Below are 18,223 nucleotides of genomic sequence, written 5' to 3' on the forward strand. Positions count from 1 at the left end.
GATTTCTTTTTAATAAAAAAAATAAAAAAAATAATGAATTGATAGTCAAATTTTAAACGAGTCATCGAAATCTTTTTTTTTTCTCATTAAATTTACCAATTCAGGTGCGAGTATTAAATTCATATTTGTGACTGTGTAGTGGACAATGATGCACCAATTATTCAAAAATCATAAGCAAAAAAGTGAGGCAAATCTAGCCGTTAATAATCACTGTGGATACCAGTTTGTTTTCCGTGACCGTGCATTTCATCAAAAGTGGTTTCCTCGTAGCAAAATTTTGCCTTTTTTTATTATTAAAAGAATATTTTAAAAAAATAATAAAAATTAAAAAAATATAATTTCTTAATTATCCGTGACCGTGCATTTCATCAAAAGTGGATACCAATTATAAATTTTATTATTAATATTTTGATTGTTATATATTTAATTTTTATTTTTTTCCAAATTACCTTTTAAAATTTAATTTTTATATAATTTTTTATTCTTATTTTTTTACTATTATTTATTTTTTTCTCTTGTTAATTTTATAAATGAGATTTTTTATTTATTATATTTGATTCTTATTTTTTTATATTTATTTTATTTGAAATAATTTATAAAATTAATTGTTTTTAATTTTATCCTCTTTTTACTTTTTTATTTATTACATCTCATCTTTATTATTATTATTATTATTTATTTTATTTAAAATAATTTATAAAATTAATTTTATTTTTCTTCAACATTTTTTATTTGTCAAATTTAATCCTAGTTATTTTTAATAAACATGAAAAAATTAAAACATTAATGAGTTATTTTTAATTTATTTTTTATAACATAGTCAAATATTATAAATATTTTTTAATTTATTTTTTATAACACTACTAAATTTTAAAAAATAATATAATTTTTAAATTTAATTTACATGTAAACAATTTTTAAAAAATATTTTTGCATAAAACAAACCATGACTAGGTAACAGTAGAACATTTAATATCTAGTTAACTCCTGATCGAGTTAATTACTCTCCGGTTCTCAAATGTACAAGAACTCCTCGTCACTTCATCGTGCTCCTGTAACACCAGAATTTCTTAACGGCCCTGGAAAAATATTGTTCATACAAAAAGTCAGAGAACTAGAAGTAATGGTGGAAAAACAAGTACAGAAAATAATATAGACAACACTGAGATAGATTATTGCAGTTTAATGGAAACGAACTGTAATTCATTACTAATTTGGATTTGACTTGCTAAATTATTCTGATAATTTTATTGTTTTATAATTTAAAATTTATTTAAAAATATGATTATGGTTGTTTTTTAAATAATTTTTTATTAAAAATATTTTTTTTATTTTTTAAAAATTATGTTTAATATAGTCCTTTTTTTTTAAAAAAAATATTTTTAATATAGTCCATTAAAATGATTTGAAAATACTAAAAAATTATTATTTTAAAGAAAAAAATTAATTTTTTTAAAAATATCCTGAAACACATAAATAAATATGATATTAATTTAAATTTGATTTTATTAAAAATTATTTTAAATATTAACTTGTCCAAACTTGAGAGATTTTACATGTGAATTTATAATTTGGTTGACCTTCCCATGTTAATTTTAGGATTTTTATTTTTATTTTCTTATTCAAAACAAAAAATAATCATAGAATTGACGTGGCCTCTAAACTAGCTAGGCCTTGAAATAGGTCTTCCAACTATAAAGTTGGAAGGTAAATCGAGAGAATTAGACTGAAACGGGTTTGATAGCGGTGCAAAAATAAAGTGGCCTGTTCATCTGTTCCTGCCAGCTCTTTACAGCCTCCCAACTTAACCTCATTACTCTCTTTACTAGCTTTACCTTCCTCTCAATTTTTCCCTCCCCCATCCTTTGAATTGTCGTGGTCTAGGGCAAATGTGACATGTCCTTTTCAGAAATAAGATTCTCTTTCTAGACTTCCGGGGTCAGTGTAAGAACTAGCGTTTTGTTTCTTGAAAGGAAAAAATATTTCCAAAATTTTGAACACATTTATCTTGTCATAGAAAAAAAAGGCTAGATATAGGCTAAACTTAGCAGTGATCATAGCCCTGCTGCTTAGACAAGACCTTGCTAGATTTTGCTTCACAAATAGAGAAACCGATGGAGATTTACAAGGGAAGCAAGCAATGGCCCAACCCTATATTCACTTATTGATGCCATCAAAGCACCAATCACCAAGCTGTCCACACTACTGGAACCCTTGAGCTGTATTAAAGAAAGAGTGCAAACAGAGAAAGTTCTGCAGGGAAATAAGTGGATAATTTTCATACACACACATACAAAATAAGGTAGTGCTGGTAGGGTTTCTTTCAAAGAAAAGTCCAAACTCCTATCCCATCTTTGGTTACAAGAGGTGCCTTTCATGTCTGCAACAAAGGCCCTGGAAATATGGATCAATTTGCTTTCCACTTTCGCTTTGTCTTCCCAACAGCACAAGGAATGACACCAAAGAGGGATGTTTGTTTATGGCATTTGGGTGTTTTTCTAAAGAGGTGGCAGACGTATTTGACTTTAGAAAGCATGATTGATTAGGACAGCCATCCGTTTGATTTAACTCTTATTTGGGTGGTTAAATTTCACTTAATATTTTTAATGAAAAGGCCAATTTGCATGCGTTGGATTTGGAGTAAAACTGAGCTCCCCGTGACAACTTCATACTCAAAACCCACTGGATGTCAATAAATTTGAAACTTCCTGATGAACTGGGAAAGTTTCCTTAACGTATCTATCAGAGAAACAATAATTCTCTCAGTGCACACCTTTTTACTATAATGGTTCACTCACTTGTATGGGGAACCATATTCGTTTTTCTCCCGATTACATATCAAGCCTCATGCGACTGGAATTACAGAAGATGCGAGAGCTTTCATCGACTGAAAAAGAGGTGCACCATGTAATGTAATCATAGTTATAAGACCAAACCATGGATCAACCCAGCTCAAGAATCAACTTAGCCAAAACCCATGTCATGATTCCGGTAAATTAATCTCGGTTGATCAAAGTTTGGAATTTTTTTAAAAAGAAATCCTAAAACAATGCTGTTTAAGTGATATTTGTTTTTAACTATCTTGGCTTATATACAAGATTAACTTGTTGAGCTGGCAGAGTTTTATAACAATTTTCCTAATTGCTTCATTAATAGTGGAACTATTAGGTCACTGCTTTCGTTCGTGGCATGCCTATGCAAGGCAAGAAATGAAATGTATGTGATTATGATAAACACTCGGGAAAAGAAAAGGGAAATCAATGGAGGAAATGCTAGCACAATGCAGCAAGAAGGTAGTTTCTACCATCATTCAAGGTGCACGTTCGAACTTTCTAATATGATAAAGGAGGTTGTTTGTTTGGCAGTTCAAATTATATTTTATAATTTTTTAAATAAAAATAATTATATATTTTTAGATTGTTTTCATATATTAATATTAAAAATAACTTTAAAAAAAAACAAAAAAAAAAACAATTCATTCTAGCATATTCAAGCCAGAGTCTTCGTACTCCTGTTGAATGAGGTAATTTATACATGCAGCTAACCAGTGCAAATGGTATTCGACAGGATTTTGAAGACCCACATTGTCATCAATATCACTTAAATTTACTAATCATCATAAAAAACCTGACATGACAACTGTCCTTCTCTACGGTTCTATGTAACACTAGATTGCTCATTTGCTTTCTCTTTATGATCTACATTAATGTTTTGCAGACATGATGAACCATCTTTAACTTGGGTCTAACCTTTCATATCCACATTCATGGACACGGGGTTCACACTCTTTAGATATGGCCCATGCCTACTGTCCCATAGCTAGGCTCGAGGTAAATGTGACCCAAGGTTATAATGGGCTTCAAGGTTCACTCAAATGACCCAATTTTGTTTCGATCCAGGGGCATCCTCACGTCCTCGTACCACCTGAAGGCACACATCATCGGTTTAGGCTCTTGTAGGTCTTGATAGCCCAATCAGCCTAAAGCTCGCCATTGTTGGATTGGACCAGGAGAATAATTGAGAGCATATCTCTTGGTCACATATCATCCCAAGGATTGGTCCCAGGTTCGTTATCGGCAGTGCATTTCCCACACAACTCAGAACGAGAGCAGCTTTTCAGTGGTTCATTATCACTCCAGGCATTTGCCTCCAAGTAATCAAAAACCATATGTCATAATCATATTAATTATCATACCTTAGAATGAACAAATCCATATGGGTTCAAGGGGAGATAAAGAGCTTTAAACCCCAAGGTAAAGGGACCATCTTCGGGAGAAAACCTCGTCTTGTTCCTTTTAACCCCAATATTCTCTCCAGAACTCAATCAGCTGATTCCCCCGATATTTGGAACAAGAAGCCTTCTTGATAGAATCATACGGCACCGTTTGTTTTTGCTTGAGCTGATCAAGTAATTTCCATTTGTAGTTAGCAACTACTTGGAGCATACCAAACCTTGGTCCAAGCAACTAGTGGCTATGCTAATCATATCTCAAAGTTCAATTGATCATAAACCACTATAAGGCGTGCTGATTGCATTTTCCATGGCTTGATAATTACACTGTTCCATGCATGATGACAGCTCTAACAGTGCATCGTCATCTTAAACACAAACCTTTTGCACCCCCCCTTTGAGAAGCTCTAGCAAGAACAAATTCGATTCAAGCAATTCACGCATCATAATCTAGTTCAGGACATGTTAATTTCCGGAGTTGTCCGTCAATTCGATGCCATGAGTTTTTCGTAACATTTCGCAAATTTGCCACAGATATCATAGATTCGTTATAACATATTTGACTCTTTGTTGTAGAAGCTAAAGCTTGACAATGTTATAGATTAGGAAATATTGAATTCCACATCAACGTGATCATCACTGCAGCAAAACATACGGGGAATAAAGTGCAACTTTTCCCTACTTGTAGTAATTGACATGCAAGAAAAAGAGGATGGATTAACCTCTTCTTTTTTTTTGGTTAAGACATACGAGGAATTTCCAAGTAAAATGCTCACTCTGGTTATTCTTTTCCTCTCTCCTCTCAAAATTTTCTTCTTTGCGTCTGTCATCAGCCTTTATTTATAAGAACTATGCAATGACATCATTGTAATTACATATTAATGCCGGAATCACATTAGTTGTCTATGATAGCATGACAGTACACAAACATGATCGCTTTATTTTATGACTAAATTTCTGTCAAGTGTCTGTAATCTCTGCATTGAAGAAGATATGCATAAAATATACAGGGAAGCTATGATAACTATACTTGACGGGCATTATATGCTCATGCCAGTATTTCCTCATTAAAACTGAAAACCATTATAATTTTGCTGCTATTACAAGGCAGCAGATAAAAAGCAGGCAACTAACCAGTGAAATATTGATACTTCATATGCGGTGAAACTTCATGCAACAGGAACTTTGCAGCAAATCTCAAAGATATCATCTAACGGGGCATGATCTCCTGTCCCTTCATCTTTCCTGGCATACAGTAACTGCTTCCCTTTGAAAACAAACATTCCTCCCTGAGAAAAACAAAACATAACTTGATTGAAAGATAGCAAGGGGAGATGGTTTTGCAGATGAACTGTTCATAAACAGCACAGTACTGGGATTGGCAAATAGCTTTGCAGCATGTCTATATTGCTACTTGATTTTTCTGATTACATGCTTAAGGTTGACAATTCTTTTACGAGTACTTTGTAAAACTTCGTCTTCCTGTTTCTTGAACCAAATAATCAAAAGATATTTTAGCAGCGAAAATGGAGCACAATAGGAGGATAAGCTTCACTACTTAATAAACTGTAAGGACCATCAAGCAACCTTTAGAATTATGGAGGGATGATTGATCACAGTAAAACTTTAGGAACTTAGAGAATACATTTCTCTACTCTGAACCAAGCAAGCTTGAACACCAACAGCTTGACAGTACTGATTGAGTTGGCTTGTTTGCAACTCTACCAAGGGAAGACCAATGACAAGACCTACAAGTAATCTATAGATAAAAATTCTTCATCACCGGATAGCAGACAGGAATAAATCAAACCTGTTGCAGTACACCACTTCTATCATCTGGGGTGGCTTCGATGGTGTAGTTTTTCACAGCTTTTCGCAGAGCATCAAATCTTGAAAAAACCTTAGCCTGTAACAAAAACATGAGAAATGATGCCTGTTGCAAATAAAGACATGCTCCAAGCAGACTTCTACAGAAAGCATAAAAAAGGAAGCTTACACTAGCCGGATTGAAAAATGTACGTCCAAGACCATAGTATAAGCCCAAGACATCATAAGCCTAAAATACAGTACGTATTTCAGTTCCTGCCATGGTAAACTAAGAAATACAAGTGGATGTAAGACTTGAATATATATTATTACCTTGCGCTCAGGATCAGCATAAAGGCAATCCATTGGAAATGGTAACTGATCATGCAACATCAACAAGACATTGATCAGTTACAGCAATGCCCCAAAGAAAAACAGCCCATGGGTTACAAAAACAACAAAAGAAAGAAATGCAGTGATGGCTTGGAATTTCCTGAAGAAATGGTCCATGATGGAAATTATTCAACACTCCAGCAGTATACTAACAGCCTCTCACATGCAAGTGGGACCCACCATAATCACAAAATGCTAACCCCATTAGTATGTGAGGGAGATGGTGTATCCCCTGTTGTATTGAATAATTGCTCATTGACGATATATATATGGTACAATAGTACAGGTAAGCAAGCATCTCCAACCTTAGGAAAGATGGTTACAGAAGATGCTTTGCTGCAAATTTTGAGCAGAAAGCAAATCGCCAAATCAAAAGACAAAAGTTCACGAATGGAAACTTTACAAAGTGAGTTTCTTACTATATGGATTGGATGCAACACACAAAAACACACAAGTGATTCCAATAACAAGGCACTACAATATATAAAGGAAAAAAAAAACAGAAAAGAACGATTATTGAATTGAAGGCAGGTTTATAAATATGTCCGCGCATGCCCAGGTTTCCTTTTCCTTTTCTGTGTTACGATTTTTGCAACTGTTGCACGAAAAAAACACGAAACAAAACAGCACCACAATAAATTGAGCCGCTCACCTTGAACTTAACTTGTTAGAGAAAGAAAGGAAAGCAAGAAGAAGTGTCCAGGGATCCATTACAATAATTTTCAATCTTTATTTAATAAAATGTCACCAGCTTAATGATTGATGGCTGCCAAACTATCAATATTCCAGCTTGTAAAAATTAAACAAAACAAAATAGATAATTCAAGAACCACTACCATAAACAAAACAAAACAAAATAGATAATTCAAGAACCACTACATACCCTTTCAGCCAGCAAACGAGCTTTATTAGGAGTACCGACACCAATTGCTATTAGCTTGACCCCGGATGAATCGAATTTTTCTTTCGATTCCTTTAATGAGGAAGCAAGTTCCCAACTTTATCATCATGATAAAAAACCAAGCACAACAAATAAATATGTTAACAACAAGTTAACATTTTTTCAAGACAAGGAAACATTATTACACGACTAACCAGCAAGGACATCCAAAGTGTCTCAAAAGGGCAACAACAGCAATTCCCTACAGAGTTAACCAACACATTATTGAGTTAAACATTAAAAGTAAACTGTTACACACAGTTGCAACATTAGATTAAGAGAAACTATTAAAACCTCGTTTTGGTCCCAGAGGTCCTTAAACATGACAGCTTGTCCAGCAGTGGTAAAAATGCTAACATCACTTAGGACTTCACCTATGTCTGCTGAGAAACTGGATGCAGAGGCCCCCATGATGATACGTGAGGGTTTCTTAGCACTGCGAGTAGTGATAAGAGTAAGGGGTGTTCTTTTGGGAGAAAAAGTAGGGGTAGCTGTTACTGAGAGAAATTGGCCATATTTTGCAGAGGAAAGATAGGCAGGTGATGGTACTTGCAGTAGTGATTTTGAAGATATCATCGCCATGATGATGCTGCTAAGTGTTTTACAAGAGATTTGTTGAATCGGCCCACAAATTGATTCTGGTCATCTCATTAGCATTTTTGGGAAGTTCATCCCTAGATATTTGGTTCAAAAAAGAAAGTGATTTTTTTTTATTTTCTTTTTAAGGAAAAAAGAAAACGAAAAAAAATATTTGTTTATTAAAAACAGAAAACAATATTTTTTTTCATTTTTCATTTCTTCCTTTTATTTAATTTTCATTTGTTTATTTATTTATTATTATTAATAATAAGACCGGCATGCAGCTGGGGTTTATATTCAGTGCATGTTTGGTAATGTCGTCAAAATTGTTTTTCAAAACTATTTATTTTTCTTAAAAAATATTAAAATATTTTTTTAATATCGATATATTAAAATTATTAAAAAAATTAAAAAAAAGTAATACTTTTCTCAAAAACTCAAAGTCAAAAGTAAAAAAAAATAATAATTTAATATTTTAAAAATAATTCTTTTCTCAAAAACTCAAAGTCAAAAGTAACCGCCTCTCGAACAGGTGTTCATGGGACAAAAGAAATTGTGTTACTATAATGTATGTATGTATTTTTTTAATTCAATATATGTATGTATGTATGTATGTATGTAAATATATATATAATACTGACATGATATACATAGATCATATATTATTTTTTTTTATTTCATGTTGCATAATATATGTATATATATATTATTTTATTTCATGTTGCATAATATATGTATAATATTAATAATTTTATTATTTAATACATATATATATATATACCTCTTATATATATAATTTTTATTTATGTTGCATAAATATTAATAATTTTATTATTTAATACATATATATATACCTCTTATATATATATAATTTTTATTTATGTTGCATAATAAATAATATCCAGATAATAAATAGAGCAAGTATATGGTAGAAACAGAATTAATAAATACTTGTTGTCGTTCCTAATAGTATTTTTTTCACCTAAAAACTTACGTTTTTGAACAAGTTTCAAATATGTTACAAGGTAATCATTCACCAAGTAAATTACTGAAAGCCTTGTAGACCACACATAAGATACACTATTTTCCACCCGGAAACCGAGGTTCATATGCTCGGTTTACAACTTGAGACAAAAAGAAACCAGGGAGAATGAGAGGTGCTAGAAATGCAGGTCTGTGTGTGGCCCGAGGACTTTAGGTTTGGTGGACCTTGTTGTTTTCATCATTCGAACCGCGATACAATCCAAAAATTTAATAGCAAGAAAAACATGTTTTTGCTGCCTTTTATTTTTGAAAAAGATGAATTATACCACAATCTTACACAAATACTTACTGCTAGTTTCGTATGGGATTAAAGATGATAATTTAATTTGAATATAATGAATATTTACCTCACTCGATAGATAATAAAAATGATATAGATGTTATCAAATCTAATTCGAAACTCTTCAAAGAAATATATATTTATATTATATAAATATATTTGCAGAATATATAGATTTTTTTAATACAGTATAATATATATACACCTTAATATTTATATGAAACACACACACATATATGAACAATACTTATCATTTTATCTTTTAATAAACATACACATACTTTAAATATATATATATATATTATGTTTTTTTATTAATTAATAAATAATAGTAAATAATAGATATTCATTGGATACTTAGTTGATAGTTTATAGATATATAAATTTTTTATACGATAGATAATGGGTAGAGTTAGGATGTTAAGAAACTCAACTCATCTCATGAATATCTATTACTATCTTCATGCATGATGTGTTTTAAAAATATTTTATGCTAAAAAATATATGAAAATTATTTTTTATTTTATTTTTTTATATTAGCATATTAAATTTATAAAATAATATTCAAAAGTAATAATTTAATGTGTTTTTTTAAATACACTTTTTAAAAATAATTAAAAACATAATTTACAGCACTCAAAAAAACAAAAAACAAAAAAGCACTTAAACATGTATCCACAAATCCAAGATGAGACGGAAGGAGTTTTTCAAAATGTTCACTAGCTCCTTTAGGTTGGGTTATAGTAGAAAAAAATGTCTTTTAACCCAATGAAAGCCTTGAACTTTAAATGATAGGTTCGTGTTAAAAGTTAATAAAAGTTGTTTTATTAAAGCAAGTAAAATAAATTGTCATAAATAGGTGTATGGCTAGGTTATTACAGTGCTATATTGTAAGTTAGATCAAAATTTTATTAATATAAAAAATATTAAGATAATTTTTTTAAAATAATAATATATTAAATTTAATCAAATAAATTAACATAGTTTAGTTTGCTAAACCCATCATTCATCAATTCATCAATAATGCAAGATGCAAGTTTAAGCTATAAAATTCAAGTCAACTTAATATGTTGTTTTTATTTTATTTTCTTTTTAAATTTTTATTTTTATTTTTTTAAGAAATCTCTATTTTCTTATTATATATTCACATTAAAAAAACACTTGGATTGTTTTTAAAAATTTAGTTATATAATAAAAAAATACAATGATGAATTTAAAATTAAACAAATATTAAATAATAAAATATATTTTTTTAATAAAAACTTCGTGTTGAAAGCTAAAAATTTTAAAAATACTTTGAGGACCAAAATACTTTAAAATGCACATCTTATATAGTGAAAAAAGAAAAGGAGGCTGGATTTTTTGTTCCTGTTTAAAAATTGGTCCCCAAAGTTTCAAATATTTCAAATTAATAAAATTTTATTTTATCTGACTGAATTAAGCGTCAACACATCGTGAAAAGCCTTATATCATATTAGTTTTATTTAGAATTATAGTTATATAATCTTCTTTTGAATTTTTCGTTTTTCTTCTTCGACACTGCAGCGGCTCATTATATCACTCCTGACTAGCCGGAATGACCAATCGTGAGGCCTGTTTAACAATCAACTTCAGGTTGGAGATGGTAAGGGATTTCGTGTTGCTCATACTGGTGATGTAGCTATCATACGTAGGATCTGTGAATCCCTCTTACTAATTCTAAAGTTTTTCAAGGCTATCTCGTGACATTTGAGATACATAAATTAAACAACTATAATCATCCTATGTTAGGCTGTATTATTAAATTAAACAATTAGTTATATATAAATTATCTAATAACCAAAATTATAGCATTTCTAAGACACAAAACATACTAGTAATTTTAAGTTTTTAACAGAGGAGGTTTCAAGGAAATGGATACGAGAAAAACATCACATGCTTGGGACAATAACCCCACCCACGTCTGATTTTCACAGAACAACTCTAAAGCCAAAAGCTTCCGGTGATTGCTAGACTTCAATAAAACAGACATAAATTTCCTTTCTTCTCGGTGTAATAAAGCCTAGTTTTTTGTTTTCAAAGCTCTACAGTCTACGGCACCCAAAAAAAACTAGACTCTTGCTTTTGCATTTACTCAAAGACCAAAGGATCTTCATCACAATTATTTATAGCAATCCAGCTTCGAAGAACCAAATAATTATAAATGTCCGGCTTATAGAACAAAAAGTTTTTGCCCTTAATTAAGGTTTAGGTAACCAATCCTTGTACATTTATGATTCCATGCAAACCATCTATGATCTGTCATCAAAACCTACTAATCTCGTTTAAATGCACCAGTAAAATGGATGGATGCAGTTAATTACCCCTTGCTTGTATTATTTTGATATATACATGCTTCAAGTTCAACTGCAATAAACACACAAGCGTTAACAATATTTAGTAGGTTTTGATTATTGTCTCTGAATAAAATATGTTTTTTCATGTTCTATTCTTAAATAAAAAATTTCCAAAATAAAACACAAGCATTAACAATATTTTTTTTCATTTAAATATAAAAACAAAGATAATAAAGACGAATAAGACATGTTTTCCCATGTTTTTTATTATAAAAATAAATTTATTTATTTTGTTGCCTTTAGCCTTTCAACAAAGCATATTTTTAATTTTTTTATATTTGTCTTTTCTATACTAATAACAAACCAAACACAACCTAAAATTAAAAAAACACAGAATATCCTACAAGTACATAGCTGTCCATTGAAGAACGATTGGCTACCTCTAATTACCAAGCAATTCCAACAGCTTATAGTTCAAGTATAGAAGCAAAACACAGCTTCTACCTCGGCCAAATTTAAGTTATTGCATACTATAAAATTGGATTCCAAGAAAAGCAACAACTGCAGGTGAACAACTGCTGGTAGAAGGTATGACCGAGTGAAAGCTAAGTATTTGGAGACCACTGTGCTGACGAAGCAACATGTTCTTTTTTTATTTAATAATCATCCAGAGTATATTAAAAAGGATGTAAAATTAATAATTAAAATAAAAATATATTATTAAATTTTAAAAAATCTATATGCTAGTAGTTCAGCCCTTCACACGCACAGAATATGAGAGATTAATAGCAGCTTCTGTCCCCCATTATGGAGCTCTTTTACAATGGTATTCTCTACAAAAAAGAACTGAAATATTATTATTTGTGTATGTGTAACTGAGTGCTAAGCATGTTATAATGAATATTTTTGTCACATATTACAAGCATTTGCTTCATATAGCTGCTACAGCACTTTCACTTATTCAGCATGTTATCATGAATATTTTTGTCAGTATTCTATGAAATTCAGAAACATGCATGCTTGTCAGGAATACTTCTGTCGAACTCTCGTCTATGAACCTCTAAAATCAAAATGACCACCAAGTAGCTAGGCAGTCTATAAAAAGAAAAAAAAGTAATGGCATCTTGATTGCCTGAACTCTCTTACCAACAGTCTACAATGCGTAAACTGTGGCTGAAATCCTTAACAATCCAAGACTGGATTTACCCCAAAGCTGTGCAGAACCATCCTCTGAACCAGTTATGATTTGAAATGCAAAGAAGATAAAAGAAATAAATAAAGATAGGTATCACACACTGATTCTTCACCCCAAAATACAGTAGCCAGTGTCATTGTCTGGCACAGCTGATTGAACTACGATCAAACCTGTCGAGACTTGATAGGGTCAAAAACAAAGAATTTTTTTTATAAAAAAAAAAAACTATAACAACATTGTTTTAGAAAATAAAAATGATAGAACAAGCTATATCAACATTATTTTATGAAATTTCAATAGGGTTGGATTAAGAATCAGATTTTATGTATTGATCATGAAATCATAATTTGGTTTTCATTGAAATTGAGAAACCACTTTGTGTGAGAGAAAAAAAGGGATTAATGGAGTGTATAATGTGTTTTAGGAACCAAGCTATTTGAGTATCAACTATTCAAATAAATAAGAGCGGAGAATCAGGGGCGCCTTATAGAAAAGGTTCGTACTATTACTATACAAGGAATTTGTAGGGAAAGGAGTATGTTCAGCATTTGTATGTTGATTTCAGTTCAATGTTTTCTTCCTTTCATCTGTTTCTTTAGCTTGGTCCAAATCATAAGTTGGTTGCATATGCTTAAGACACAAAAGGTGATGAAATTTATACTTCTCATGTCATTGATGCACATACTGGACTCCTACAGGGTAGCCTCTGACAAGTGTAACATCTTATTTTGAGGGGGCCAACAATGGCATTTTGGTTTATATAACAATGGATGAGATCCTTCGGCCTGATAAGGCACTTGTTTTTTATTTCAATTTATGCATAGGATTGATTGCTTCAACTCAGAGAGTAGAATAACTTTCTTCTTACTTCTTGAGTTTTCTCCTTGTGTTAGACTTCGAGTTATTATATTCAGGTCTTGGGGGCTTTGATGCATCCGAATATGCCTACTGAAAGGAAATGGGTAACTGCTTCTGATAAAGCTCGGGTCCCTATACCAATAGTCTATAGGAAGAATCTTGTGAGGCTTGATGGATCTGATCCGCTGCTGCTTAATGGCTATGGTTCATATGAGGTAATCTGAAAGAAGTTTAAGTTATTGGCACTTACCTTAAGTCTAAGTTGTTTTACCTTAAGAAGATTAAGGTTTTCAGTGGACATTATTGTGAGGTTACACAACTCATTAACCCATTCTTGGGTCATTTATATAATGTACGTAGTTTTTAATTCAAGATATAATCAAGTATGACATGCATATTTATTAATAGTCTTCTCCATTGTGATTTAGGAATGGTTGTTGATGAGGTGTGTTCATATTCGCAGCATAATAGACCCATTATGAGATATTGTCCCATATGATTTCTAGTGGGTTTTGTTTTTTAAAAAACACTTTATAATGAAAAAGGTGTTTTGGGTGTCATATAAACAATCAAGGCTCTCATCTCCTAACCGATGTGTGATAATGGCCTCATCAGAATCCTAGATGAGGGGTTTGGATAAAGCACATGGCTTGTTCCCGTAAACGGCACCAATTAATGAGGTGTATTCACATATGCAACATAGTAGGCCTACCATGAGATATTTGTAAGAAATTCCGACCGGTGATGTTCTGATATTTGTTTATTGAAAGTTAAGCATACTAACAATATATTTAACGTAGTTCGACAAACTGCTTATATCCGCGGGAAAAGTCGTTGTATTATATATGAAGAGAACAATATTTACAACAATAGAGGAGAAAGAATCATTCACTTTTTAGCAACTCTCAACCTCACTCTATTTCTTTATTCTCAGTGCTGTAATAGCAGCTACTGTTGGCTGCCCTTAACAGCACACTCTCTCCTATATTTCTCACATATATGACTGTACTCTTACTCTTTCTTCTTGCTGCTCACTCTAGATGTCTATTTATAGGCTTCAATGGCAGCTCCTCTTGCTCATTTGTCAACAATAGTGGCCACCAACTCATTTTTAACAATAATGATTGTCAATTTTTGATATTTGATAGTTTACACATGGTTGGTGCAGTTTCAGCTACAGTATTTGTTAATGGTTGGTATAACTTCTTTTGATATTAGCAGTTGCCACTAACAACCTATCATTGCAACTTTTGACAATAGCAATAGGCTGTAAATGCTTCATTGTTAATGAACAGTGCAGTGCATTGATGATTGTTACATATTAATAACTACAATCCTAATAATATTGTATTCCATGGCTTCTAGTTAATTTTATTTTTTAAAAAAGGTCTTACAATGAGAAAGATGTTCTTAGTAATATATAAACAACCAAGACCCTAGTCTCTAGTCTCTCCTAATTGACGTGGGATAATAGCCTATCAGTTGTGCATTAAGATAGAATCATGGTTTTATATTTGCTCACATGGAGGTGGGAAAGGTAGCGGAACAAGAATGGAAAGTTCTTCAAGAAAAAGAATACTTGCACAGATTTTACTATTTGTGCTTGATAATATTGAAGAGAAAACAAATTTTGCCTAGTGTAGATACAGTAAAACACTCACTTTATTGAATTTCAATATGTTTATTTATACAATAAAAAAATAAAATTATAAGTTATTCTTCAAGCATATCTTATTTTATGTTACATAGAATAAAAATAACTATTAGAATAGCAATAGTAAACAAACTCTGATACTATAAACAAACCCAAATTCTGCTTAGATTTTATTTTATTTTAAGAGTCATTCTTGGTCAACAGTGGTGCGTATTCAATAGAACAGAGATTATCTCCAAAGGAAAAACTGTGCATTGAAGGAAGGATTGCAGGGGGGTTGCTTATCGGCTCTTTTCTTAATACGAGGCCTGATTTGTTTAAAGTTGCTTTTGCTGGAGTACCTTTTGCAGATGCTTTGACTACAATGGTTGATCCAACCATCCCTCTTACAACTTCAGAGTGGGAGTTAAGCCTTGTTTCCTTTGTAAAGATATGAAATTTGAACTGTATCCACCTTTAAATCTGGCTTTCAGTGGGGCAAATTTTTACGGAACGTGGCTTTCACTTCTTTATTTACTGTGGGGTACGTTAATGGGTTTGCCTGCTCCAACTATATTATGTGTCGGTGGCTTGATGCTACTTGCTTATCACTTTTTATTTACTGGGGAGATACTAGGAAGGAGGTGTTCTACCACTACATGAAGTCATATTCCCCACCAAATACCATGCCGACAAAGGCGTTCGTAGAATTTTTTTAGCCATGCCATAACAACTTGACGGTAGTGGTTCGTGGTAGATGCTGCCAACAGCCATCAATCAATTAGGGAGGAAGGGGCCCTCATGCAACTATGCTCTGTATCTCATCATTCCAAACACACTTCGTTTTATCTTTTAATATTTCACACCATACTTCTCTCTGGTTCGTGGAAGATGCTGCCAACAGCCATCGATCAATTAGTAGAGGGAGGAAGGGACCCTCATGCCACTTTCTCTGCTTTACTTCAATGCATTCCAATACGCACTTCATTTCATCTTTTTCGTGGAAATACGCACTTCATTTCATCTTTAACGTGTTTCTCATTTCCTAACAGAGCCAATCCCCAAGCCTTCCAGTAGCCATGGAACTCACCCTTGTCAAAGTCTACTCCAAGGCAAACGTAAGTAGAAACTCTGCTGCCGTTCTCTGGAAATAGCAAAGAAAGTCTGGGTTGCTAGTATACACAATAGAAGATTTGGAAATGAGATGAGAAAGATGTAGCAGTTCAAGTTCAGTAAACATGAAAACATCCTTTCAATGGACACAATGAGTTGCTATCATTTATTGAAGATAGTATATTATAAGCAAACAAGATTACGGTTGTTAGGCTTATTTTTTCTCTTCTTTATTACTTATTAATTATTTAAGAATTAACTACAAGATTTATTATATTTTTTAATAATATATCAGTGTGGTAAAATACCCTGATCATGTTATTATTAAATTTTTTCTGTCTCGTTAAGTCTATGTACTGACACTACTTTCTTGCAGGCTTCGTGGACACACAATATAAGAAGGTAGGGTCATTTGCTTCGCCTTTGCATGACAAATTTGACAGCAGTGGTTCGTGGAAGATGCTGCCGCTGCAATCAATCAATTAATACAGTGAGGGAGGGACCCTCTGCTTTCAACTTCCAAGTTGAACGCATCTCATCATTCCAAAACGCTCTTCATTTCATCTCTATTTCACTACTTTGAGACCATTCTGCTCTCTCTTTCCCTCAATCTTTTTTCTTTGATTTCCCAAAGAAAACAAGAGGACATGGAGGGTTTTCTTACGTTTGTCATGGAGGAGACTTTGACAAGGGTCATTTCCATAGCTACTGAAGGGATCAGACTTGCCTGGGGATTGGAGGGACAGCTGCGAAAGCTCAAGCTGTCACTGATCATGATCAGAGATGTGCTCCAAGATGCAGCAAGAAGGTCAGTCACAGACGATTCTGTGAAGGGTTGGCTGGAGAAACTACAAGATGTAGCTTACGATGCTGAAGATGTTCTAGACGAGTTTGTTTATGAGACTCTCCGAAAAGACCAAAAGAAGGGAAAGATACGTGACTGCTTTTCACTCCACAACCCCGTCGCATTCCGTCTGAATATGGGTCAAAAAGTTAAGGAGATCAATGGAGCACTGGATGAAATTCGAAAAGATGCAGCTGTATTTCATTTGACATCTCTACATGTAGATAGAGCTCAAGAAGTTAGCTGGGATCAAGATCGACAGACAGATTCCTTCCTCGACAGCTCAGAAATTGTAGGGAGGGAGGATGATGTTTCTATAGTTATGAATATGCTGACTAGCTTGACCAAACACCAACATGTCCTATCGGTTGTCCCTATAGTGGGGATGGCTGGCCTTGGAAAGACTACGGTAGCAAAAAAGGTTTGTGAAGTAGTGAGGGAGAGAAAACAATTTGATGTGCCTCTATGGGTTTGCGTTTCTAATGATTTTAATAATGTGAAGATTTTAGGAGCAATGTTGCAAGTGATTGACAAAACTACGGGTGGGTTGAACAGTCTTGATGCAATTCTTAAAAACCTTAAGAAAGAGCTGGAAAGCAAGACATTTTTTCTTGTTCTTGATGATGTGTGGAATGAAGACCCTGATAAGTGGGATGATTTGAAGGAGCAACTGTTAAAAATTAACAGCAAAAATGGGAATGCTGTTGTTGTTACAACCCGCAGTAAGAAAGTAGCAGACATGATGGGGACTTCTCGGGGGATTCAGCACGAGCCAGGGAGACTTTCAGATGATCACTGTTGGTCCATTATCAAGCAAAAGGTGAGCAGGGGTGGAGGAGAAACAATAGCTTCAGACTTGGAGTCTATTGGAAAAGAGATTGCAAAGAAATGTGGAGGGATTCCATTGCTTTCTAAAGTTTTGGGAGGAACACTTCACGGAAAGCAGGCACAGGAGTGGCAGTCAATTCTAAACAGTAGAATTTGGGATTCTC

The 18,223-nt window shown here is 32.7% G+C and overlaps 2 protein-coding genes across 5 annotated transcripts in view; one reads left to right on the plus strand and one right to left on the minus strand.

The window, feature by feature from the left end:
* Window positions 1-5,084: 5,084 nt before the first annotated feature.
* LOC105107625 (Thioredoxin superfamily protein) lies at window positions 5,085-8,054 on the minus strand. Its single transcript, XM_011001624.1, has 7 exons — window positions 7,665-8,054; window positions 7,526-7,572; window positions 7,314-7,428; window positions 6,371-6,415; window positions 6,228-6,287; window positions 6,042-6,137; window positions 5,085-5,520 (listed from the first exon to the last, which is right to left on the minus strand). The coding sequence occupies exons 1-7, from the start codon at window positions 7,950-7,952 to the stop codon at window positions 5,401-5,403; spliced, it is 771 nt and encodes a 256-aa protein (XP_010999926.1). The 5' UTR covers window positions 7,953-8,054; the 3' UTR covers window positions 5,085-5,400.
* A 7,757-nt stretch (window positions 8,055-15,811) lies between these two features.
* The window catches only part of LOC105107627 (putative disease resistance protein RGA4), a 14,915-nt gene continuing 12,503 nt past the window's right edge, over window positions 15,812-18,223 (plus strand). For all 4 annotated transcript variants that reach the window (XM_011001629.1, XM_011001628.1, XM_011001630.1 and 1 more), the window contains exon 1: window positions 15,812-16,150. In XM_011001629.1, coding sequence (XP_010999931.1) covers window positions 16,084-16,150 — 67 coding nt within the window. In that variant the 5' untranslated portion in view covers window positions 15,812-16,083. The remainder of the gene's footprint in view (window positions 16,151-18,223) is intronic.

The sequence above is a fragment of the Populus euphratica genome, unplaced genomic scaffold, assembly GCF_000495115.2.
Source record: "Populus euphratica unplaced genomic scaffold, PopEup_1.0 scaffold267.1, whole genome shotgun sequence".
Lineage (NCBI taxonomy): Eukaryota > Viridiplantae > Streptophyta > Magnoliopsida > Malpighiales > Salicaceae > Populus > Populus euphratica.

What these genes read in the sequence shown, in the direction of transcription:
- LOC105107625 (XM_011001624.1), bottom strand. Translation starts at nt 7,952, where the DNA reads ATGGCGATGATATCTTCAAAATCACTACTGCAAGTACCATCACCTGCC. An exon ending in ACCTCTGGGACCAAAACGAG is followed by an intron (nt 7,573 to 7,664) that starts GTTTTAATAGTT and finishes TTAACTCTGTAG; the next exon opens with GGAATTGCTGTTGTTGCCCT. An exon ending in GAAGTGGTGTACTGCAACAG is followed by an intron (nt 5,521 to 6,041) that starts GTTTGATTTATT and finishes TGTTTTTCTCAG; the next exon opens with GGAGGAATGTTTGTTTTCAA.